We start from the raw sequence: 23,487 nt of genomic DNA on the forward strand, positions 1-23,487 counted from the left end.
GGTGAAATCAAAGTGGTCTTGGCTAACCTGGCTCAAGAGGACTACGAAGTCCATAAAGGCGATTGAATCACACAGTTGATTATCAAAAAAATCAACAAAGAAGATCTGCACGAAGTGGATCAACTGGAGGAAGCCACAAGAGGAGACAAGGGATTTGAAAGTGCAGACCAAAAACAGCCTGATACGGTAAAAAGAATTGAGATCAAGGAAATCACAGGACAGGCCTTTGGATGATACTATCAAAAAGAGGATACAACAGGAATCCCCAAATGGACATACAAAGACGAAAAAGCGGTTCTAGCAAAAATCCACATTAGCAAGGAACTGGCAATCCAAGACAAGAAATACTAAAGCAAAAAGAGAACGAAAGAATTGATTTCAGAGGAATACCATCAATTCACGAATCTATTCCAAGAAGAGGAAGATATGGGGCTACGAACCCGAAGACCAGGAATTGACCATGAAATTTAGCGGGATAAAGACAAGAAAATGGAAAAAACAAAAGAGATTCCCTACAAGAAGTTATACCCACTAGGAGAGGCGGAGCTCGAAGAACTTAGAAAGTACATCACGCAAAACCTAAAGCGAGGATGGATCAGAGACTTCTTTGTATCAGGAGGATCTCCTATACTATTTGTCAAAAAGAAGGATGGAAAAATGAGACTCTGTATGAACTACAGACCCCTCAATTCGGTTACCAAGAAAGATTGATATCCATTGCCATTGATCGCAGAAGTGCTGAACAGACTACCATCAGCAAAGTACTTCACCAAGCTCAATATCAAGGATGCATACCACAACATACGCATCAAAGCAGGAGACAAATGGAAAACTACATTCGCCTCCAGATACAGAATGTTCCAATACTTGGTAATGCATTTCGGGCTAACCAATGCACCAGCTTCATTCCAAAGATGGATCAACAAGGTACTCAGTAAGTACCTTGACTTTTGTTGCATCGTATACTTGGATGATATACTCATCTACTTGGAAAATATACAACAATACCAGAAGGATGTCAGCAATATTATGGTAGCAATACAAGGATCAGGAATGAAGATTAAGCCAACAAAATGCGAATTCCATAAAGAAGAAACCGAATACCTCGGATTTATCATCGATCGGAGCAGAGTCAAGGTCGACCCAGTCAAAACAGCAGCAATGTGGGATTGGGTCAAACCAAACAACAAAACAGATATTCAATGCTTTATAGGATTCTGCAACTTTTATCGAAGGTTCAAACAGGGATTGAGTAGGCTTGCAAAACCACTCTATAACCTAACAAAGAAAGACAAGAAATAGGAATGGGGAGAAACGGAACAAAAAGCATATGATGCAATACGAATGCATCTAACATCGGCACCCATATTGGTCCATTTCAACCCAAACCGAAGGACAATGATCGAGACGGACGCCTTAAAATATGTATGCTCAGGCATATTATCACAATAATGTGAAGACAGAAAATGGAGGCCAGTGTCTTACCGATCTAAGAAAATAACTCCCGCAGAGTGCAATTACGATATTGTGAACAAAGAACTATTAGCGATAGTTCAAGTATTAAAGGAATGGAGGAGATACATTTTGAACAACAAATATCCAGTCCGAGTTCTAACAGACTACAAAAGTCTGGTCCCAATTATAATTATGAAAGAATTGAATGACGGCCTGATAAGGTGGATGGAACATCTCAGCAAATACAACTTCAAAATCGAATACCGACAAGGTAAAGAGTGCAGAAAGCCAGATGCTCTCACAAGGATTGCAAGCGACAAACCACAAACAAAAGAAGACGAAAGAATCAAACAAAAAATACGGACACTATTACCAAAAACCTACTTCCAGGCGATAGAGATTATCCAGTTCACATCAATGGAAAACAAGGAAATTGAGAAGGCAAACAAAAAAGACAAAACAATTCAGACAATAAGAGAAGCATTGAAGGAAGAAAAAAAAGAGATGAAGGGAATTGCTCTAGGTTTATGCCAATCGGAGGATAGAAACATGTGGTACGATGGAAAACAAGGGATTCCGGAAGAAGAAAAGATAAGAACGGACATCATACGACAACACACAGATAGCTAAATGGGAGGACACGGAGGAACGGCTAAAACTACAGAATTCATCACAAGGTCATTCTATTGGCCAGGACTGTGCAAAAATGTCAAAAGATATGTCAAAAATTGCAATATATGTCAAAGGATGAAAACGGGTAAACACGCACCATATTGATTACTAAAGTCAAACGAAGTTCCCAACTGACCATGGGAAACAATTACTATGGATTTCATCATGGACCTAACCATATCAGAAAATTGCAATAGTATCCTGGTCGTGGTGAATCATCTGACCAAAATGAGTCATTTTATTCCGGTCAGAAAAAATATGGACATGAGGGATTTTATACAAACATTCTTTCGAGAAGTCTTCCAACTTCATAGCATCCCGAAAAATATCATTACCGACCGAGGAACATTATTTATATCAGGATTGTGGAAAAAAGTAACTGGAGAAATGGAGACATGAAAGAGGCTGAGCACAGCATTTCACCCACAAATGGATGGACAGATGGAACCAGTAAACGCAATACTCGAACAATATTTATGGGCCTACATCAATTACCAACAAGATGATTGGTACAAATTACTATCAATGGCCGAATTCGCTTACAACAATAGAAAACAAGAAACGATCGGCACAATACCCTTCTTTGCGCATTACGGAAAACATCAACAAAGTCAGACCACATATTATACGATTAACGGTATATTACCGGACAAATGTAAATATTCCCCCTTAGATGGTTAGTTCTTGGCGACAGAGAATGATACTTCTCTTCTTCTTCTGTTTTCTTTCCTTAGTCTTACGATAGCACTAGACTTCTGCCTAAGTTACCAATAGTACAAGACCTCTGTCTTCTATCAGGAACGCCTATCATAAGCTTTTTCTAACCCTTCTTCGTGAAGAGCTTTCCATGACATAACGATAATGTTATAATAAAGATAAAGATCGTAATGGTATTTTATATTTGTTAAAGTAATAAGTAGGAAAAGTACTTAGAAGTCAATCTAATTTTATTTAAACTCGTACCACCAACATTGGTATACTACAAGCCTCCGCCGATACAGGGATACCACTAACCGGTATACCACTAATCCTAAGCTAACTAAGTCTACGACCCCGTACCTGCCATCCCCGAGTCATGCCCGCACGAGAACTAATTACCAGACCATCAAACAACCCAGTGCCCACCTCGGTCCAAGTCCGTGGTGCCCCTCTGGTATGAAGCCAACCAGCACCAAGCGTAGCCGAAGCTGAGTAAGAGACCGACCCAAGCAGATTCCTCGTCCAACAAAATATAAAATCACTACCACCCAGTCTGAACAGCGTTCCGCAAAAACCTCCACCACAATAGAAAACCAACAAAAACCCCACCAAACAAATATAAACTACAGGTAGCACAATGGCAGAAAGGAGGTGACCAACATGTCCACCTCTCGCATCTACATGCTAGGCCGTCGACCCTATGAACCCACTTTGCCAAGTGCCTCCGAAGAGCGTAATGGTGAGGAGGACCTGTACCTGCTGCCTGTCCCCCAAAACAAACACAAAAGAAATACATAGAGGGGCGGACAGACCTAAATAACCAGTGGGGCCTATCTCCTACCCATGGTGCCTTGCTCCCGCCAGCCATACCCATTGCCAAACCAAAGAAACCAAACAAACCCCACAAAGCCCAGCATACAAGACCCAAACAAGTCCAACCAGGTGGTCGCAACCCACTATCCACACAGGTGGCCATCAACCATCCGGATCGTCGAGGAGCTTTGCAGCACTTAGCAGCTTCACCCAACAGCCCCATCAAGTCGGAAACACTTAATGAGATATAGCCCAACCTGACGCATGCCTGACTAGTACTCGCAGGTACCTCTCTCCCCACAATCAGCCCCCCCAAGCTCCACACACCAGGCGCCACAGAGCCCATCTAGCCCCCTCAGCCCCTCAGACAGATTAACCATCCGACAGCTACAGGACAGCTATACCTAACCCCATCAGGCAGCCACTGGTCTTGGCCATGCCAACAGAGCCACATCCCTCGACTCCATATAGCCGAGAGGAGCCCACCAGCCAAAGCCGGGAGCCACAGAGGAGGCAGCACCAATACCCAAAGGCACCAGCACCAGCCACACCATTCAACCCAGCCAAACCGAAGTCTAACTGAGTCGGAAAAAGGTAAGTAGAGCCAGCCAAAGCCAGTCCCACAGGCCCGGCAACAGGCACGGACCGAACGACGGGCAAGAGGCACCCCCAACTGACGTAACAAGAAGGAAAAGGGCGAGCGAACAGAAGCAAACAAACAGAACGTAGGCCCCACTTGCAATGGGTGAAGCTGCCAACTACAGACTACAACCGAACCACCCAAACACACAGACAACAAGAGTGCCTGGTAGCTAATCGTCCCACACAACCTCAGGCAGCAATGAAAACCACACCAGGGCGTAAGATTTTTCAGGGTCAGAGCCATCCCCACCATAGCAAGGAGGAGACACCTGGCTGAACCACTGTATATGCCGCAAGGACAAAACTTCTAAGGGAACGGGGATAAACAACATCGTAGGACTCTGACCGTAGAAACATGTAGTAATGAGGAGGGGGGGGCCAGCAAGGCCCCCTCCCCAGTGGGTTGATGCGGCGGGTATGATGCGTTGATTCTTGGGAAGGTCATCAGTCTACCTCAAGGGCGTTTTGTATCGCAAGAACTAAGAACTCCATTAAAACCCAACAAAAGACATGGGCTGGCCTAAAGAATGACACGGGTGATCTCCCCAAACACAATGTTCAATCGCCCCAAACGAACGCCAAACCTGCGAGTAGACAATAGACAGGAAGCCATAGTCATTTTACCGAAAGGGACTTGTAAGCGACAGTGATGAAGTGCTCAAAGTGACAGCATCGTGAGAAGCCATCAGGCAACGAAACGAGAAGCAAACACGTAGTCCGCCACGCAACACCTAACAGACCTCAACACCAAAGACCCCAGGAACTACTGAGCGAACTCAGATATCTCCCCCAGAATCCAAGGCATTAAGGCCCACCAAGAGTGCGAGAGAAACACTCTGGGCGAAGCGACAGCAAGGACGAGGAATAGTACTTAGAACAAAGCAAGAAGAACCTATCCTGCTCGGCCACATCGGCCTCCTTATATAGTATTCTTCCTGCCTGTAGTCATGTGACCCAAAGTAGTCACATGTGCGAAACCAAATCATTACAAACTAGTCATGTGACCAAAGTGGTCACATGCTTAAAACCCATGACCTTATAGCGAAGTCATGTGCAAACTCATAAACCAATCATAACGCAATAAACAAGTCATATGACTCGACTGAGTCATATGCATGAAACCCATGACCTCATAACGAGGTCATATGTAAAACATAAATCATATGTGCAAGGCTTACCCGCAAGGTACACTCACAAGTCATACTCACTAGGCACACGTCCCATGACTCATATTTGAGCCATGTGTGAAAGCATCACAAATCCCACACATAACAAATCATATGACTCAAATGAGTCATATGTGTGAAACAATAACATTCCTGTCACTCATAACCATGTGTCATGTGAAAACCTTTTTCATGCCAAGCCACATTCATGACAACAAAACAGATATGGGAAAACTACACGAGACATTACAATACGAAATGAGTCAAGCACAACAACGGCAAAACAAACAATATAATAAGCACTGAAGACCGGATCCAAACATATAACCGTGAGATATGGTATGACTAATACCACTCAATATCCATACGACGCGACCATCAAAGAAACTGGACTACAAGAAAATCGGACCATTCAGGATACTGGAAAGGGTGGACAGCCGAGCTTATAAACTCGACCTTCCACCCTCAATGCGAATATACAATACATTCCACATCTCACCCATCGAATTATACAACGACAACAAGTTTCCCTCATAAATAAGCGTTCCTTCTCCTCAGATCGAACTCGACAGACAACCAGAATACAAACTCAACGAAATTGTCGATTCTTACTTCTTCCACAGTCCCCTCCAATACAGAGCCAAGTGGACAGTATATTCGCCCGAACACAATAACACTTGTTACTAAGCACCAAACTTCGAAAATGTACAAAATGCTCTCTTAACCTTCTACCAGCGATACCCAGGCATACCTGGCCAAGTTGATGATCACATTCAACCAAGACAAAGGCGAGAGAAAGGCTCCCGTGCCATTGCAACCACAACAGGGCTGAGGGGATAGCCCGCGACAAACGACACCAACCAGCCCCAGATACTCATTCACCGGGCTGACTGACGAAGAACTGAAGGAAAGGGAAAAACAAGCACTGCATAATGCCATGTCATAGAGGGTATACTACGACGATGGATGTCCCACACACTATGGGGACAAGGAAGGCTCGAGATAGTTCCCGAGAGAATCCAAAAAATATGGTCCAGCACCCGGACCATCCCTTAAAGCACTGGAAACAGTGCTTCAACAATACATGCAAGATGCACAAGATGAAGAAAATCACAGCATGATACTACCCGGAGAAGAATGGAATAAAGAAAGAGTTGGACAGAAAGGATGCCATGATATGGCAAAGGGCTAGGGCCTCGAGGATAAGGCCCAGGGAGGGGGGAGCCAAAAATTCATCTACGGAAACGGAACCGGATACCAGAAGCCTGTACAGGCAAATCCAAGAACTCCGAGAACAACTGGGCCAAGCTGAGGCCACAATTTCAGCAAACGATAAAACGATCGTGGAGCTGAGGTAGCTGACAGATGCCCAGTGGCACACGATTGAGATAGCAAACCTCACCTTGGAAACAGTGAGGGTAAGATGGCGGGAAGCAGATGACAAGCTCAATAGGTTCTGGAAATCCATGCGTTCAGCTAGAATGGGAACTATTGAAACTTGGGGATCAAGCCTGATGGGACTCAGGCTTAGGGGGAGAGAAGCTAATGTCACAAACGTAGCTTGGCATAGAAAAGCTTTTCACATGACTCATGATTATGAGTCATAGGTATGTTATTGTTTTACGTATATGACTCATTTGGGTCATATGATTTATTATGTTATGATTTGTTATGTTTCGCACATGACTCGATTATGAGTCATAAGACATGCACCTGGCAAGTATGCCTTGCGAGTGAACCTTGCGAGTATGCCTTGTGCATATGATTTATGTTTTGCACATGACCTCATTATGAGGTCATGGGTTTCATGCATATGACTCAGTTGAGTCATATGACTTGTTTATTGTGTTATGATTGGTTTATGAGTTTTCACATGACCTTGCTACGAGGTCATGGGTTTTGAGCATGTGACCACTATAGTCACATGACTAGTTTGTTATGATTTGGTTTCACACATGTGAACACTCTGGGTCACATGACTACGGGTAGGAAGGACACTATATAAGGAGGCTGATGCAGCCGAGAAGGATAGGTCCTTTACGCTTTGTTCTAAGTACTTTTCCTACTTATTACTTTAACAAATATAAAACACCTTTACCATCTTTATCTTTATTGCAACATTATCATTACGCCAAGGAGAGTTCTTCAAGAAGAAGAGTTAGAGAAAGATTATGATAGGAGTTCCCAATAGAAGACAAAGGTCTTGTACTATTGGTAATGAAAGCAGAAGCCTAGTGCTATCATATGACTAAGGAAAGAAAGAGAAGAAGAAGAGAAGTATCGTTTCCTGTCGCCAAGAATTAACTATCCGAGGAGAGATCATTACTCTTACTTTACCTGTTTTACTTCGCTCTTAGTAGTTATAATCGAAACGAGTGAATTCAAGCCTTCTTAGACAATCTCCATCTACAGAAACGAATCTTAGTTGACTTAGACAACTTTGAAGTCTATCAGGTTGTCTCCACCTAACAATCCGCTTCTTTGATAGAAGCATTGTGACTATTCTTGTTCTAAAACAATTTTCTTCTCTTCTTCGTTTAAACCACTACCACTTTTTGCATTATTCTTCTTCAGCATTTATGTAACATCTTGGCACAAAACATCAGATATCACTTGATCTTCCTATTTGGGCACATTCTTGGCTTTTCACTTTTTTTCTACTCATACAAAATTTTCGCTTCTTTTTATCTACCACCTGCCCTCACCATGTTCTTAATTAACAAAATAAAGCCATACTTTTATTCTCACACTGTTTCTCTTTGTTTCCATGCTCTTATTTTTTACATAACATCAATCTTGTGTTGCTGTCGTTCATGTATTGTTCTCTTCTTTTGTTGTCCGGAACTGTAGCACACAGGAAGGAAGGAGGAAATGGAATTGCAATGGATTGATTGTAAGATAAGATAAGATAAGATAAGCCAATTGGGTGCCGCAGGCCCGCAGTCCATGACACAAGCAGCCAAGCTCTGGAGGAACAAGAAAAAAATAGTCTAGATGTAAAGTCCTTCGCCAAAAAGACCAACCAACGTTTTCCAAGAACAACCTTAGTTCAGCAAAACCCCCATCAGTTTGCCCCCACTGACATTGTGATGCATACCATCACCCGTCGAGTGGTGTCGTCGCTAGTTCCCTTATCCAGACGAGCACTACTGCATAAGCGTCCTCGCCCACGTACGATAAGACACTTCCACCTCTCCCGGAATGCACTCAATAATTCGAAGACTTCCCCGATTTCCGTTACAGAGTTGCGGACTGAGAAAATACCAGCCAGCGCCCCAGTTTCCCAGGACCCAACAAGCGATGACATTCAAGCCACACTGGAGGGGGAGTCGATCTACGCTACGGAGCCGGTGGCAGAAAGGGTTGTCGCGACGGAAACGGGAGGGGACGGGGGCAACGGAGATTCTGACGGCCGACCTCGAGCACGAGGGAGACCAGCAGGTGTGAAGCGACGGCCGGTGGTAAAGCTAAGGGATGATGCAGTTTTACCGTTGAAGGTTCCGGAATGGTTTGTGGATCAGCGGGTGAGATTGCTGGAGGATGAGGCTGCTCTCGGTCCTAAAGCTGTCATTACTTCCAGCTCATCGGATTATGTTCCTTCGACGTTACCAGGAGCGTCGCTGGATTATCCACCACCAGATACTACTCCCGAAGGTCTAAACAAACAGATATTGACACGCTATTTGCTGGAAGAGAATGTATGGAGGGAGGTTGTGGCGACTTTACGGGCCGGGTTGGCGTCGCCGAAGCGTTTGTCTTCTCATAGCCTAGCTGCGCTGAAATCACATTGCATACTTCACAGTCCTATTGGCGGTAGTGTCTACCAATTGGATGCGATAGTCAACAAAGTAGCCCAGGATGTGGGGGCGGACGTGATCAGGATTGACCCACTAGATCTTGAGGAATTGCTTGGGGAGTCTGTGGGGGACTCGCGGTTGGGTTGGTATACTCTACCATTTGACTTTTCAGGAAAGTCTAAAAGCTTCTTAGGAACTTCTTCTCCTATCTCATCGTTTTCCATCCGCTCTTTGGGGTACGACATCTTTGCCCCAAAAGAGAGTAAAGAAGCTGAAGAATCCGCAGAGGAGGAGGAGGAGGAGGAGGGGGAGGAGGGGGATTACGAGGAGGAGACTGAACCACAAGAAACATTCGTTCCTGCTCAGCGGGCACCAACGAACTGGACCCAATTGACTCAGTTGTTAGGATTCGGACAAGTTCCAGTGTTTGCCTCTCCTCTCTTCTCTATTACGGCTCCGCCGGATCCGGAAAAAGTTTCTGAACAATCTATTGAGAGGGCGAACGAGCAAAAGATATGGAGCATTCTTGAATCTGTGATTTCTGCGAATCGGATCAAACGGACAAAAGGACAGCCCACTAGTGATACCCAATCCTCAGGGGTGCCACCAAATCAGAAAACCATCATCCATGTACGGGACTTTCGTGAGCTTGAGCGAAACAACTCCGGCCAGGCAATACTCCGAATATTCTATGAAGTTGTACTGAAACGACGAAACAACGGGGAAAACATAGTAGTCATCGGCACCTCTTCAGCAGAAGAGGGGGTTGAAAACTACCTCACAAAGTCCGGTGTATTGACAGCACAACTGCAGTCTGGTAGCTCCTTCGAGAGAACTATTATCGTGCCCGCCCATCCACTGAATCCGAGGTATCGCGACGATAAGATGACCCGTTGCCGAGAAGTTAACATACGACATCTAGGTGATTTACTGCGCAGGAAGAGTGGGGAAAACGGGCAGTCGGTAACAATAGAGCCTATGCCTATCGGCTCGGAAGCAGAGAAGGAGTTTGGCATTACCGTTCCAAGTGCTGGCGCCAATATATGGAATTTTGAGCACGTTCACCGGCTCTGTACGTTAATACTTGGTGAATTGAATGGGAGGACGTCAGCTACTCGACATGATATTAAACAGGCTATCGAGATTCTCGATCGCAGTGATTCTGCGAAGATTCAATGGGCTATGACCGCTGATCGGGCGGAACAGGAGTTGGCGGAGATGATGAATGAGATTGAGCAGGATGAAGCGGAGAAGGCTGCAGCACTAGAAGGAAAGCCGTTGAGGAAGAGGCCCAAGATACCTAAGAATTGCACTGCGCACGAAAAGAAGTTACTGGGGGGTGTCATCGACCCGGCCGAGATTCACACGGTATTCTCGTCCGTCCGAGCTCCAGAAGAAACCATTGAGGCATTAAAGACGTTAACTTCGTTGTCCTTGATAAGACCCGAGGCCTTCAAATATGGTGTACTGGCTACTGACCGGATACCGGGTGTGCTGTTATATGGGCCACCCGGGACCGGAAAGACCTTACTAGCAAGGGCGGTAGCAAAGGAGAGTGGGGCCACAGTACGTTCCATCATCTCTCCCAAATTTGCATGAATTAATACTAATATCGGATTCTTGAACAATATAGGTATTAGAGGTCTCCGGCTCCGAAGTCTTCGACATGTACGTCGGCGAGGGCGAGAAAAATGTCAAAGCCATCTTCTCCCTAGCAAAGAAACTCTCACCCTGTGTCGTATTCATCGACGAAGCCGATGCAATCTTCGGTAGCCGCCACAGTCACTCTACCCGCACCACCCACCGAGAAATCATAAACCAGTTTTTGAAAGAATGGGCAGATATGCAATCCAACGCCTTCATCATGGTTGCCACGAATCGTCCATTCGACCTCGACGATGCAGTCCTCCGCCGTCTCCCGCGGAGAATATTAGTAGACTTGCCTACCGTCGAAGACCGCCAAGAGATTCTCAAGATACACCTCGCAGCCGAAATCCTCGCGCCATCGGTATCACTCCAATCACTTGCTGAGCAAACAACCCTCTTCTCCGGCTCAGATCTGAAGAACCTCTGCGTCTCCGCCGCATTAGCCTGTGTCCGTGAGGAGAACGCTGCGGCTACGAAAGCAAAAGCTGAAAAGCAGTCATTTACCTTCCCTGAGAAGCGCACTTTGGATGACAGGCATTTCCAAACAGCGCTGCAAGAGATCACGGCGAGTATTAGTGACGACATGTCCTCGCTCACAGCAATCCGCAAGTTTGACGAGAAGTATGGTGAAAAGTCTGGCAAGAGGAAGAGGAAGCCTCACTGGGGATTCGGAACTGGAGATCCGACGGAGTCGAAGGGGACTGGAAGGGTTAGAGTAGACTGAATTGGATTGGATTGGATTGGAGCAGTATAGATTGGTTTAGAAAAGTTCCCCCCCTTCATCTCTTTCCTCACTCTTGATCTTGGCCTTTATTTTTTTTATTTTCTTCTACCTACAGGGGATATGATATCTATTTGTAATATCATGTGTAGTATATATATTTATATGTTCTCTGTTTTCTTTTTCTTTTTCGAGAAAGTTGCTCGTGGGTTAGACTAAATTTTGTAGAGGACAGACAGGATAGGACAGGGCTGGTTGGTACGGCAAAATGGTTGGTCTTTGTTTTTTTTGTGTTTTTTTTTGGGGGGGGGGATTGTATTGGAATTACGGTAGCTAATTCTGCTGTCAAGTTGTAGAGTGAGCTTGATCGGAGATTTGGGAGCGCTCACGCTGTATGGTACCATATTACAGTACTCGTATGCATGCCTGTATGAGTAGTAAGCGAGAAAGTTGCCAAGGCCCTGCCATAATACCGCCAAACACCCAGCTAGACAGCCCCCCAAACCTTCCTCCGGCCTTCAAACTCCACCTTCATTTCAAACATTAACACCACACGACAATCACAACAATGCTCCCCCCAATCTCCCCCGAAACCCTCTCGGCAAACCCCCTCTTTTCAACACTCTACACAGACCTAACAACCAACCACCTGAACCCAGACGCCAGCACCCGTCATCCGCCCCCACTACCTTCACACAATTCACAACCCCCCACCTCCTCGACCCTTGACCAATCCCTCCGCACTTACAGAGCCGAACTAGCAAAACAACACCTGCTCCAAAACTCCTTAAAGCACACTACCCTTCGCACCCGACAACTACCAGAAGACCTTTCAGAGGTCCTCGACCTCCTCACCTCCTCCTCCTCCGCAAGCACCAACACCAAAAGCGCAAGCGCAAGCATGTCCGAAGCGCTATCCGTTTTCCATGATAACATCCAACCCATCGCGCACGATATTTCTCTATTCCTAGATCGGTCCGCTAAAGACCTAATCTCACTTGTCCAGCCCGACCTAGATGTAGAAGTGGGAACAGGGGGTGGGGGGGTAGCCATGGCGATAGACCACCTCCCGGCCAACGCCGCCCGTCTACGTACCCAGATATTTGCCAATCACCAATCGCTCGTCGCGCAGCGGGGCCGACTGGGCAGGCTAATCCTCGAGGTTGCGGATGGTTACGCCGCCTTCTCGTTGCGTGCCCTCTCGCATTCCGCTTCTGACGGGGGCGCGTGCGGAGCCCTGCAGAAGGGGACGTTGGCGAAGGCGATGTATTTGTCCTTGCTTGCCGAGAGCATGCGTGGGAAGGTTGGGGTTGTGCGGTTTGATGCACTGGGTGAGGTGTATGATGAGGAGGCTGTTGGCGCGCTAGAGAATTATAGGGTGCACTTGACGGATACGAATCTGCGGCTTGTGGCTAGAAAGAGGGTTGCTGAGGGGGAGTTGGAGCGGTATGGCGCTGCGGGGGCGGATATGGCTGGGCTTGTGGAGAGGTACGCCGCGCTCCTGCGCAGGATTGAGAGTGTCGGGAGGGATATTAGGAGGCTCGGGGGCACCGTTTAGGATTTGAAAGCGAGTGAGTGGGGATGATTTGCAACATGTAATATTATTAGATTTTAACCTGATTAATTGACGGATCGGTACAGTAGGCTTATGCTTGGGTCGGGGGGGGGGGTTTAGCGATTTGGCCCGTTGGTATTATATAGGTTTTTCAGAAGTATAGTTACTCTCTTCCCGTTAGTGCGGCTAACTTTCCTAGTTGCCGTTCGCTGTTTTCCACCAAGACAGGCTGTTGCCCAAATCCACTCATAGATCCTGAGCTGTTATGATAGCCCTCATGGTGGAGTGGGTGAAATCCATGGTTTCTATGATATCATGCCCAGAAACTCTGGGAAATTGCCTACGGTACGTTATGACATTGACTTCGTCTATTGTATTATATTGCTCCAGGGCTAGTCGTGAGTGCTTGATATCAGCCATTTTTGGTTGTACGGTTATCATACCGCCAATTATTTCTGACGGATGCACAAGGTCTTACGTTACAGTGGCTCTTGGACGCTTCCACCAATAAGCCTTAGTCTGAAGGGGATGATTGATGTACTGTACAGTACGAGACTTTACAGACGAAGCCCATCCATTTACGCGATTTGGAGCTGGAGGATTGGAATATCTAAGATATGATATGTTAGGCGTGTTTTAACTGTCACACCTAATCCAATAGGGGCTCCCGCCGATAGGAGCCGCGATTCAGAGCTCAATAGTCTACGGGTATCAGTGGCTTCCCAACCGATCCCACCATTGGCACTTGGAGATCTGGGGAAGGTTCAGCCTTGGAGCAGGAGGTCGCCATCTGGAGGAGGAGGAGAGCTCTGATACTCGAGTACTCATGGTTATTGAATTCGTTTGATGCTGTACAGTACTCGTATGCAAATCGACACCAGTCAATTTGAAATAGCACATAGTCTACTAGTACAAGTACAGACACCGCCTACCGGTATGCGGAAGAGACAACCATGACATGTTAGACTATTGTGTGCCCCCAGTGGCGAAGCCAACATGGTTTTTCCGACCCCGCATTTTCCCTGCTGAGGCGACTCTAGCGCCGGGCGGGAGTTTGCCCAGAGAGTTGGGGTTTATATTTGACGGGACACATACTCCAGTACTCGTACCGGTGCTCGAGTAGACCTATCGTTCATGCGAAGTCTGTGTCTCTCTTCCCTGACACCGGTCGACGGGATCGAAGGAAAAGCTATTCTTGCTAATTATTTTTTTAGAGTGTGTTTGCCGTTGATTGGTCGATTCCAGATGCCTGGCACCCAGAACAACCTTGAGTCTTATAAAGCCCTGTCCTGGCGGGGACCCATAACCACGGGAAAATGCGAGTATCATATGTCTCGGCGGAGGGCTGAAAGTTGGGGTTTTTTTATTTAGACTATTTCTTTCGGGGTGCCTCCCCCCCTTTTATCCAGAGAGGGGAGATTCTGGACTTCCTGGTGTGTGAGGCACGATTATTCCAGTTCTCAAGACACAACAAGCACCGGTACCCCAAGGGTCTACCGTTTGAGCTAACCCCTTCCAGTTGCGTCCACCACCACCACCACCTCCAGCTGCGGGATTGGTATCATAGGATAGCGCTACTATACCGGTACTTGTACGATAGCAATCGTACCGTACTAGACAATATACACCCTCCACCCCCCATCGTCGTCTCTCCATCAAAAAACCAACTCCCCCCCACCGGAAAAAACCCCGCCAAAAAATGGCAGCGAGACGTTATATCCTCCTCCTCGGCACCATCTCCATAATAAGCCTAACCTTCAACTTCCTCCTTCCCACAAATCTGACGCCGCAAAAAGCGCGGAAGCTCTCGCTCCCAAACCTAAAGTCCGAGATCAAACAGCACGCGCCGAGCGGCTTGAACCTCTTCAAGCCGGCAACGCACAAGCCGCCACCGCCGTCGAATTCCACGGCATCCAGCGAGGGCTGGTTCTCCAGCTGGAAGTGGCTCAATCCCTTTAGCAGTAACATTGCTAAGAACGAGGAGAGGAGTGCGCTGCCGCCGCTGGAGAAGAGGTGTCCTGTTTATACCTTCTTCGATGATAGCAACGCGAAGGAGGATAGGGTGTTGTTAGCGTGGAGGCGGGCGTTCTGGGCGCAGGGCTTTAGGCCGTTGGTGCTTGGGAGGGCGGAGGCGGAGGAGCATGGGCTTTATAGGCTTGTCAGGGGGAGGTTTAACGAGGGGTTTGAGAGGGAGGTTATGAAGTGGTTGGCCTGGGGGAGGGTTGGGACGGGGGGAGCTTTGGTGGATTATAGGGTATGTGTGATATCGGTTTTTTCTATAGGGGGAAGCGATTTAGGTTGGGAGTTCATCTAATTGTTCTCGAGATAGATCATACCGATGGCCTCCCGCGACGACTACGGACTCACTGCCCTCCGTCGCTGTGAATTTGACGGCGTGACCAGGTACGAAGGCTGGGGAAACCGTCTGTTCGCCGGCGACAAGTCCTCAATCGACACCTTCCTAAAGCATATCACCGACACCGCAACCAACAACACTTCATCCATCGAAGAAATCTCAGAGACCGCCCCAGAAGGCCTAATCCGCATCGAACCCCACCCCCGCTCCTTCGCCGACTACACCCCATCAGTGGTAGCGGACCGCTGGCCAGACCTGAGCGCCACCCAACTCCCCGACCTCATAAACTCGCACCTGCACGAAACCTTCCTGTCAATCTACAACGCTAGCATAACCCTCCTCTCTCCATTACCCATCGAACTCCAACCGGCCTACGCGGCCATAACAACCCTAGCGGCTCGCCTCTCCCTCTGCCCACCCGGAAACCCAATCCCGGGCTCCTGCCCATCCAACCGCCCCTGCAACTTCTGCAAGAACCCCCCCGTGGCAGTCAAACCCTTCATCTCTAAGGACCCCTCCACCTTCCTCCTCGCCGCCGTGCCGCATCCGTACACCTACTACGCGCTGATGGACACGACCTTTAGTCTATCGGAAAACACCCAACGCAGCATCCGCTACGTGCGCGTTCAGACGCGGGATCGAGACGCATGGCTACACAAGGCCACCACGCCCCCGCTGGACAAGGCTGTGGGCCCCGGCACCCGCGTCGTCGCCATCAAGGAGATCGTCGCCGCCCACGCTGGGGCGAACTTCTCGAGTCTGTGGGTCTCGGCTGAGGCGCCCGTCCTCGAGGAGGAGATCCCGTGGATATTCGGATTCACGCTCGCCTCCGAGGCCGAGTTGAAGATTGAAAAGCCGGCCGGGGACGAGCGTAGGAATGTCGTGTTTCGGAAGACGGTTGGTGAGGTGCTTGGCGGGAAGGTGGGGAAAATGGAGGAAGACAAGAAGGTTGCTAGGATTAGGTGGGCTGTTGAGGCGTGGAATTTGGGAAGCGCTGAGGTGTGGAAGTTCACGGGCGCATTTGTCGAGAGGATGGTACAGGAGAGGAAAGAGTGGAGTGCTAGTGAGAAGGAGTTTGGGAGGGGGTTGAGTGGGGAAGAGGTGGAGGGGGACTAGTCTTTTTCTTTTTCCCTCTTTTACTTTCTTTCTTCTATTGAACGATCCGTTTTTGGTTCCTGTGTGCTGCTACTTAGCCTTCTCATGTTAATTTTTTTATTGTGTTATTTTTGGGTTGCATCTTTCAGTACGGTAGGTTTTTTTTGTGGTGGGGGATGATGAGATGAGTCTTTCTTTGGGCATGAGCAGTGCAGGGAAAAGCGCGCCAGATCCACGGATTATTTATTTATTCATTTCGTCCCATACATATAGCTCGATCAATGAGGTCACGACGAAGAGACGAAAGAAGGAGCCATAAACCAAGCAAATGTGGGGAGGCCTTTTATTTATCCGTTCAGTTTTAAGCCCTTTTCCCATCTGAAGTCTAAAATTTTCCATATCATATCATCATCGCACTTATTCCTCCGGTGCACCGCCCGGTCCACTTTTCGAACCCTTTGTTAATTGTCAGCAACCGGTCCTTCAGCGACGGAAAGTGTGCTATCAAGCCTACCATCTGTCTTGCCTTAAGCAGCTCGTCGCAGAGTAAAAGGTTGCTAGCAATGCTTGACGCACTAGCAATCGAATTCCGGAGAACGCGGAAAGAGTCGAAAACCCCTCTCGATACAGGATCCATGGGCTCCCCACTGTTGAGGTCGATTCCGACAATGTTGCCCTCCGCCTGTTCGTCTTGCAGAGCCGCCACTACACCCATCATTAGCATCTAGCTCTGAGAAGTGAGGTAAACCGAATAAATACAGGAGTCCATAATATCAAAACCAGCATTCGCCGCAAGGGTCTTGGGAATAACCAATAGAGCGTCTGCGAATGCCTGTACCCCCATTCTTGCTTTGCCCTTGACGGACTTTCGCATGGCTTCGCCGGTAAGATGCGCTGCGCAGGCAACTTGGAAAGCGCCAGCTCCTGGAACGACCGAGCCGTCGACAATCATGTTATAAACACTCCTCAACCCATCACGGACTGCGTCTTGGATTTGAGTAATGGTGTGTGCGTTGGGACCCTTGATGAGTAGAGTGACAGATTTTGGGTTCTTGACGTCTTCCTGTTCCTTCGGTTAGCTTCCGAGAACAAAGCCAAGAGTGACCTTAGGTGGACATACAATGAAGGTGTACTTCTCCTCGCCAAGTGTATGCTCATAAACGGTTCCAGCCCAACCTAAGATATCGGGGGTCAAGTCGTCAACACTGTTCTGAGATACACCACCGCATACCAACTGTAGACGCTCCATGTTTCTCCTCTTGGCCCGTCGAAGAGCAAAGATACCGTTCTTTACAAGAACATCCAAACTCAAAGGATCAATTCCCTTCTGATTGATGATAACGAACCCTTTCTTGGGGTCATTTCCGCAAACTTCTTTCTTCAATTCAACAATCTTCCTCAATTTCTCATCAACAAACCTCCTTTCGCTCTCAACAAGCTTCTCCCTCTGCTCTGCAGATGAGTAGAAGAAGCCGGAGTTTACCTCACTCTTCTCGTACTCCAAGGAGACATTGAGAGTAAGGATGTGTGCATTCTCTACACGTTTCGGCATATCCGGGTGGCGGGCACCATGGTCCAGCGCTAAACCACGAATCAATTGTGTCTCCGAGACGGTCCGGTGTTGCATCTTCATAATTTCTATCATGTGCAGATCGGGTTTCGCTGGAGGACTGTAGATTGTCAAAACAGCATCGACAATAGCGGGGGTAAGAGATTCGGCAAGGGTTTTGTTAAGTTTGGTGGAAAGGGAAGTGCGAGCCACCGAGAGTAGGAGCTCGCGGTCTGGTTCGCGAGCGATCTTAAAGCCATCTAGGAACTATACATGGCCAGATAAGTTAGGCAACGCTTGGTGATGACAATGTCTTTGGGTGGATCAAACTTTAAGCGCCTCGACTTTAGCATGCTCAAAACCTTCAGTGATAATACGGGGATGTAAACCCTCCTCGATATATCTTCTTGCTTGTTTCAGGAGCTCCCCGACATATAGTACTACACTAGTAGTTCCATCACCAGCGATGTCATCAAGGGCCGTTGCTAAAACCCTCGAGTTAGCATCAACATGCGCTTTATAGCAACCTACGGCAGATAGAAATCCATACCTGCCCTCGCAATCATCACAGCTATATTTGCAACTCGTTAGCAAGATTCTCAAGCCCTTGCTCCAATATCCACCCATCCCAGTGCAGATAAGATACCTGTAGGATTCTGAATTGTCATTTCACGCAGCAGCTTCTGCCCATCCTTAGTCAATGTAATCTGACCCGACCCATCAACAAGCATCTTTAGTGTCCCCGAGGGGCCCAGGTTCGATTTTAAAACATCCTGCAACCCTATCCGTCCCAATTAGTTAGTTATGACAACTAAAACAGGAGCAAATAAATATAGCGGAAGCTACCTTCACCAGCAGCGATGTTCACTCGGAGAGCTTCCCCGCGACGGACTGATTCAGCTTTAGGATTTAAGAGACTAGTAGCAGACATTATTATCGATGCAGCGGAAGAGAGGGATTGTCGGGCTGTAGGGGGTGGCCTTGTCGTCTGTGGTGGATATTGCGTGGAGGGCGCCAAGGATTTCGGGTTGAACTTTTCTGGGGTATTTGGGAGCCCCGCATTCGGGAGGGTAACCTTTGTAGTCTACACCAGGATAGTCTACAAGCGCACGGACTAAATTGATTGTTTCAAGCTACAGTATGATACCGTTTTGCTTAGGAATAGTTTGAATATGGTAGGTGAACAGCTTTGCATTTTTATGTAAATTAACTTATCCACAGCCGGGACATGAACTCTCCCCCCATGAGGCACCTCATCCGACCCACTACGAATGAGAGTCCACGATTCCCTTTACGGGGCTGCGACTATGTCATAGATTATGACTCCTTCTGCCGTACTTCTATACATGACCCTTTTTAAACTTTGCTCTGTGCACAGATAAGCACCCCCTTTCGCATTCATGTGCGTTGTCATATGATACCACGATTCTCTTGAACACAAGAACGGTTCACCGGTAGTAAGCTGTACTGTACAAAGTACTGTACTTCTTGTCTGGTTTTCCTATTGATAACTTGAAGCTTTCTCCCCATGCTTGCAGTCGGGCCCTCCTTCTTAAACGGGAAGCCAGATTGCGGGCCTTAGCCTAGCCCAGCCTTCCTAATAGTTTATACGAGTACTCGAATGCCGTTGAAGTTAGGCCGTGGTTGGTAAAGTAGGATGCCAGTACGGTAAGTTGGTATATATGTGTATTTGAGTCTACCCCCTCCATGTCTACCTGAGTTAGGTCAATATCGAATTAAGGATTTATCAAGCCCAACTTCAATTCCGATTGTGGATGGGGTTACTATCATCAGATTCTCATAAATTCCTGGTAGTACGGCATATATCCTCTCCAGTGACCTATTTTTATTCTTGTTTTTGTTATTTCCGTTCACGTTTTTGTAATGTACAGTACCATAATTATCGTAGTTTGAGCACTTTTTGCGGCATCATAGCACTCGCCACAGGTGTCTGAGAACAGGGTTTCTGGTGTGCCCTCTTCTTGCATCTTCGGCTTGGTCGAAACACTACCCGAGTGCCGATCATAATACTAAAAAGTTACCTACATCAGATTCTATCATCAAATCATACATTATATTTGTAGGAATGTGCGTGGTAACTTACCAGTATCGACATCACTAATAATAGTGAATTGAAGGCAAGAAACTTACCTTTATATATAGTACTACGTAAAGAAGTTTCCAAAGCTTTACCCAAAGTCGAGAGAGATGTGCTTTCAAGAATAAATAATGCTTCAGAATCCTCATTCAACCCGATGAATACAATAATGGAGTACATAAATATACATATTGACCGTCAAATCCCCCAAAAGTTTATCAAAGGGCAATTGCGGTTCACCCCGCTGTAAAACAAATCCGTACGCCATCTATCACTTGAAACAAACCCTGTGCTCAACTTTTCTTCCCCGGATCCCCCAGTTACACCCTCAATTAGCCGCGGCTACTCGCCTTAACCTCCCCGAGTCGACCAGATTGTTGTTCAGGTGTGGCAAAACCGTCTCTTCGAACCCGCCTTCATCGCCAAGGTCGCTAAGAGGCCCTTCTACATCTGTGTTCCTTCCAATTTCCTCCGCATCCATCGAGGCTCCGAGGGTTATCCTCTCGTACCTGGGCTTCTTTCCTCTTTCGAAACGTACGTTAGATAGTGCAATATCAATTTTCTCTTCGCAAATCGTCTTAAGCTCCTGAGCTGTTTCTCTCGGAGCGAAGGTAGCAGGGAAACGCCAGCTGTTTGTTCTATCAGTACACCAGTTCTATTATCGAAAGTAAGGCTGCAGGAGTATCACATACGACAACCAAAGCCACACCAAGATGGTCTTGTGCAATGACTCCAGGCGCTGTAAGACTGGCATAGTTTTCGGGTTATCGATATCCAGAACTTCCAAATCCAGGTTCGGGATTTCCAGAAGACTCCCATCCTTATTGTAACCCACACACTCTGCCATCTTCCTCACTGCTTCTTGGACTGTTACGTTGCGCCCGATAGGGGCCATGCAAAATTGCAACTTTTCGAGAATTCTCAAGCCCGTTATCCCTTCCAGTAACTTCGCAGTCTTGATCTGCGTTTCTACCCGGCAAATGTGGAACAACTTCCGTGTGTGCATGGCCTCATCCATTGTTTTGAGGGTAAAAGATAGCTCCTTATCCGGGGGATATAGGGATGCGAACTCCTCAATCTGAGATGAGTTTGGGAGGATACCAGCTGTTGCAATCGGCTTTGGAGTAACTGACATGGCATATTTGAGAGATTTGTAGTCTACCTCGTCCAGTGTTGTAACGAGACCTACTGAGGGAGCAGCAGGTAGTGGGGCGATAGTCTCATCGGCTTGAATGTTGTGTTTAGACACAGCTACCTTGTAACGACCAGCTCGGCCAGCGATCTGCTTGATATGAGGAACACTGATAGGTTCATATTCTGAGCCATTCCATTTGATTGTGGTTTCAAATATCATACGCTTGATACTCCTATAATAGATGAGAAAATTGCCTGAAACAAGTGAGAGGGAGCTTACAGGTTAAGCCCCATTCCGACAGCATCAGAAGCCACCAATACATCGTAGCCACTCTCGGGATCATTAAAATACCTTGCCTGCAGGCTTCTAGTTTCTGGAGGCAGACTTCCATATATAACGGCGCATCTCAACCCCGTAACCTTCTCGATTTCCTTCTTCATTGCGAAGATGCTCTTCCTCGAAAACGTAACGACGCAGTCTCCTTTCTGAATCTTCGTCAAGTCGCCCCCTAGACTCTCCTTCATAACTTCAAGCGGCCCTAAGCGCTTGTAGTTATGGACTATACACTCATCTCCCACGTTAGCCGCAAGGCTCTTGATGAGATCTACTGTTCGCTCTTCTCCGCACATGTGGACCTCCTTTGCCCGTACTCCAAGAAGTGCTTGGGTCCATGCCCATCCTCTGTCTTCGTCTCCAATCATCTGGATCTCGTCAAGAACAGCAACCTCAACTTCCCGATTCAAATCCACCATCTCAACGGTGCTCGAAGATATAGCTGCTGTTTCAGAGACAATCCGCATGTCGTCTCCCGTAACAAGGTTGCACGGGATTCCCTTGGAATTCATCCTTTCGAAAATTTCATGAGCCAACAAACGCAACGGGCCGGCATAAATTCCATCTGCGGCCTCCTCCAGTCTCTTCAACGCGTTATAGGTCTTCCCAGAATTGGTGGGGCCAACATGTAAATGCCAAGTTCTCTTAAACTGCCTTGCCATCGGATACCATTCTTGAGGGAACCTCATATCTGCAGCTTTCTTAATATTGATCATATGAATGTCCTTCTTGGCTAAATCCTTTTGGCCAATATATTGTAGAAAGGAATCAACAAAGTAGTTGTCCAATCCACTTCCTTTTTTGTGTATCGTTGCGATTTTCTCTGGCGTTGGCAAAGAGCTGCCCGTAGCTGTATAATCTTGGACCGTAAATCCTGCCAAAACTTCATCGACAAAGGCAAGATAGCGAGTTCGGAGCTCCTCTGGGGGCATTGGATTCTCCTTATACCAGCAATGCATGTCTGGCGAATGGCATAGTGGCGGGATCAATCTCCTCAACACCTGCTCCGTAAGTGTGTATACCCCCCGGTAGTCTTGCACAGGTGCCTTGTCGGCCCTTTTTTCAACAGGTTTCCCCCCTCTCTCCTGCAGGGCAGTTCTGGCTTGGAGGAATCCTTCGACTGTGGGTATTGGTTGACCATTGTATGCAGTATTCCTAGGGGTCTACAAATATCAGCCCTGCATGCGCCAGCCCAAGTGACGATACTCACTCTAAAAGCGGTCATCCTCTGGCTAGGGAGATTCTTATGGGCCATATTCTTATACCGGGAAGAACCTCTACTCCGGAAACGAGTCGCGCCAGGAACCCGGAGCGGGGAAGCACCAGACACCCCAGGAGCTCGAGGGGGACAACAGAGGCAGAGGCTCATCTTCACCCCTCTCGACCGCGTAACCAATGCTGAGGACAACATCTTTGCTGGCTAATCAATTGAGTCCTGGGGGGCGTGGATGTGGTGTTTTCGGAGGGCCGAAAAAAATATATTTAAGAACCCGGCTATCCCGAAGCAGTCATACTTTTTCCTAAATGTCTTGGCGCAGATTTTAAGGGAGAGTCTCAGCCCTAAAGTCATGGGGCATCACTCGGACTAGTGCCCCAAGAGGAAGGGAAAGAAGCTCAGACTGAAGTTCCTCACTTGAGAGTAGTGTCACAATACCGGTATCGTAATCTGTGATATTATTTGTACCATGAGGTTATCATAGTATCATAACTGTTATTATGATAGTGAAACCTAAGTGTCTGTTTGACTGTCTCTG

At 47.3% G+C, this 23,487-nt stretch overlaps 5 protein-coding genes; 3 read left to right on the plus strand and 2 right to left on the minus strand.

Moving 5' to 3' along the window:
- Positions 1 to 8,395: 8,395 nt before the first annotated feature.
- On the plus strand, positions 8,396 to 11,615 carry GSTUM_00008179001 (uncharacterized protein; the record flags this gene model as incomplete). XM_002839884.2 has 4 exons in its annotated part: positions 8,396 to 9,386; positions 9,438 to 9,506; positions 9,591 to 10,810; positions 10,878 to 11,615. Exons 1-4 carry the CDS (start codon positions 8,537 to 8,539, stop codon positions 11,613 to 11,615), a joined length of 2,877 nt encoding a protein of 958 aa, XP_002839930.1. The 5' UTR covers positions 8,396 to 8,536.
- Positions 11,616 to 12,161: 546 nt separating this feature from the next.
- On the plus strand, positions 12,162 to 13,285 carry GSTUM_00008180001 (uncharacterized protein). XM_002839885.2 has 1 exon: positions 12,162 to 13,285. The coding sequence occupies exon 1, from the start codon at positions 12,514 to 12,516 to the stop codon at positions 13,168 to 13,170; it is 657 nt and encodes a 218-aa protein (XP_002839931.1). The 5' UTR covers positions 12,162 to 12,513; the 3' UTR covers positions 13,171 to 13,285.
- A 1,208-nt stretch (positions 13,286 to 14,493) lies between these two features.
- GSTUM_00008181001 (uncharacterized protein) lies at positions 14,494 to 16,639 on the plus strand (the record flags this gene model as incomplete). XM_002839886.2 has 2 exons in its annotated part: positions 14,494 to 15,421; positions 15,497 to 16,639. The coding sequence occupies exons 1-2, from the start codon at positions 14,867 to 14,869 to the stop codon at positions 16,637 to 16,639; spliced, it is 1,698 nt and encodes a 565-aa protein (XP_002839932.1). The 5' UTR covers positions 14,494 to 14,866.
- A 299-nt stretch (positions 16,640 to 16,938) lies between these two features.
- Positions 16,939 to 19,174, minus strand: GSTUM_00008182001 (uncharacterized protein). XM_002839887.2 has 8 exons: positions 19,014 to 19,174; positions 18,814 to 18,948; positions 18,718 to 18,738; positions 18,498 to 18,652; positions 17,739 to 18,434; positions 17,378 to 17,681; positions 17,133 to 17,323; positions 16,939 to 17,074 (listed from the first exon to the last, which is right to left on the minus strand). Exons 1-8 carry the CDS (start codon positions 19,096 to 19,098, stop codon positions 17,036 to 17,038), a joined length of 1,626 nt encoding a protein of 541 aa, XP_002839933.1. The 5' UTR covers positions 19,099 to 19,174; the 3' UTR covers positions 16,939 to 17,035.
- A 1,419-nt stretch (positions 19,175 to 20,593) lies between these two features.
- Positions 20,594 to 23,172, minus strand: GSTUM_00008183001 (uncharacterized protein; the record flags this gene model as incomplete). XM_002839888.2 has 4 exons in its annotated part: positions 22,944 to 23,172; positions 21,680 to 22,896; positions 20,958 to 21,632; positions 20,594 to 20,894 (listed from the first exon to the last, which is right to left on the minus strand). Exons 1-4 carry the CDS (start codon positions 22,986 to 22,988, stop codon positions 20,594 to 20,596), a joined length of 2,238 nt encoding a protein of 745 aa, XP_002839934.1. The 5' UTR covers positions 22,989 to 23,172.
- Between the last annotated feature and the right edge of the window lie 315 nt (positions 23,173 to 23,487).

This window comes from Tuber melanosporum (genome assembly GCF_000151645.1).
Source record: "Tuber melanosporum whole genome shotgun sequence assembly, scaffold_43, strain Mel28".
Lineage (NCBI taxonomy): Eukaryota > Fungi > Ascomycota > Pezizomycetes > Pezizales > Tuberaceae > Tuber > Tuber melanosporum.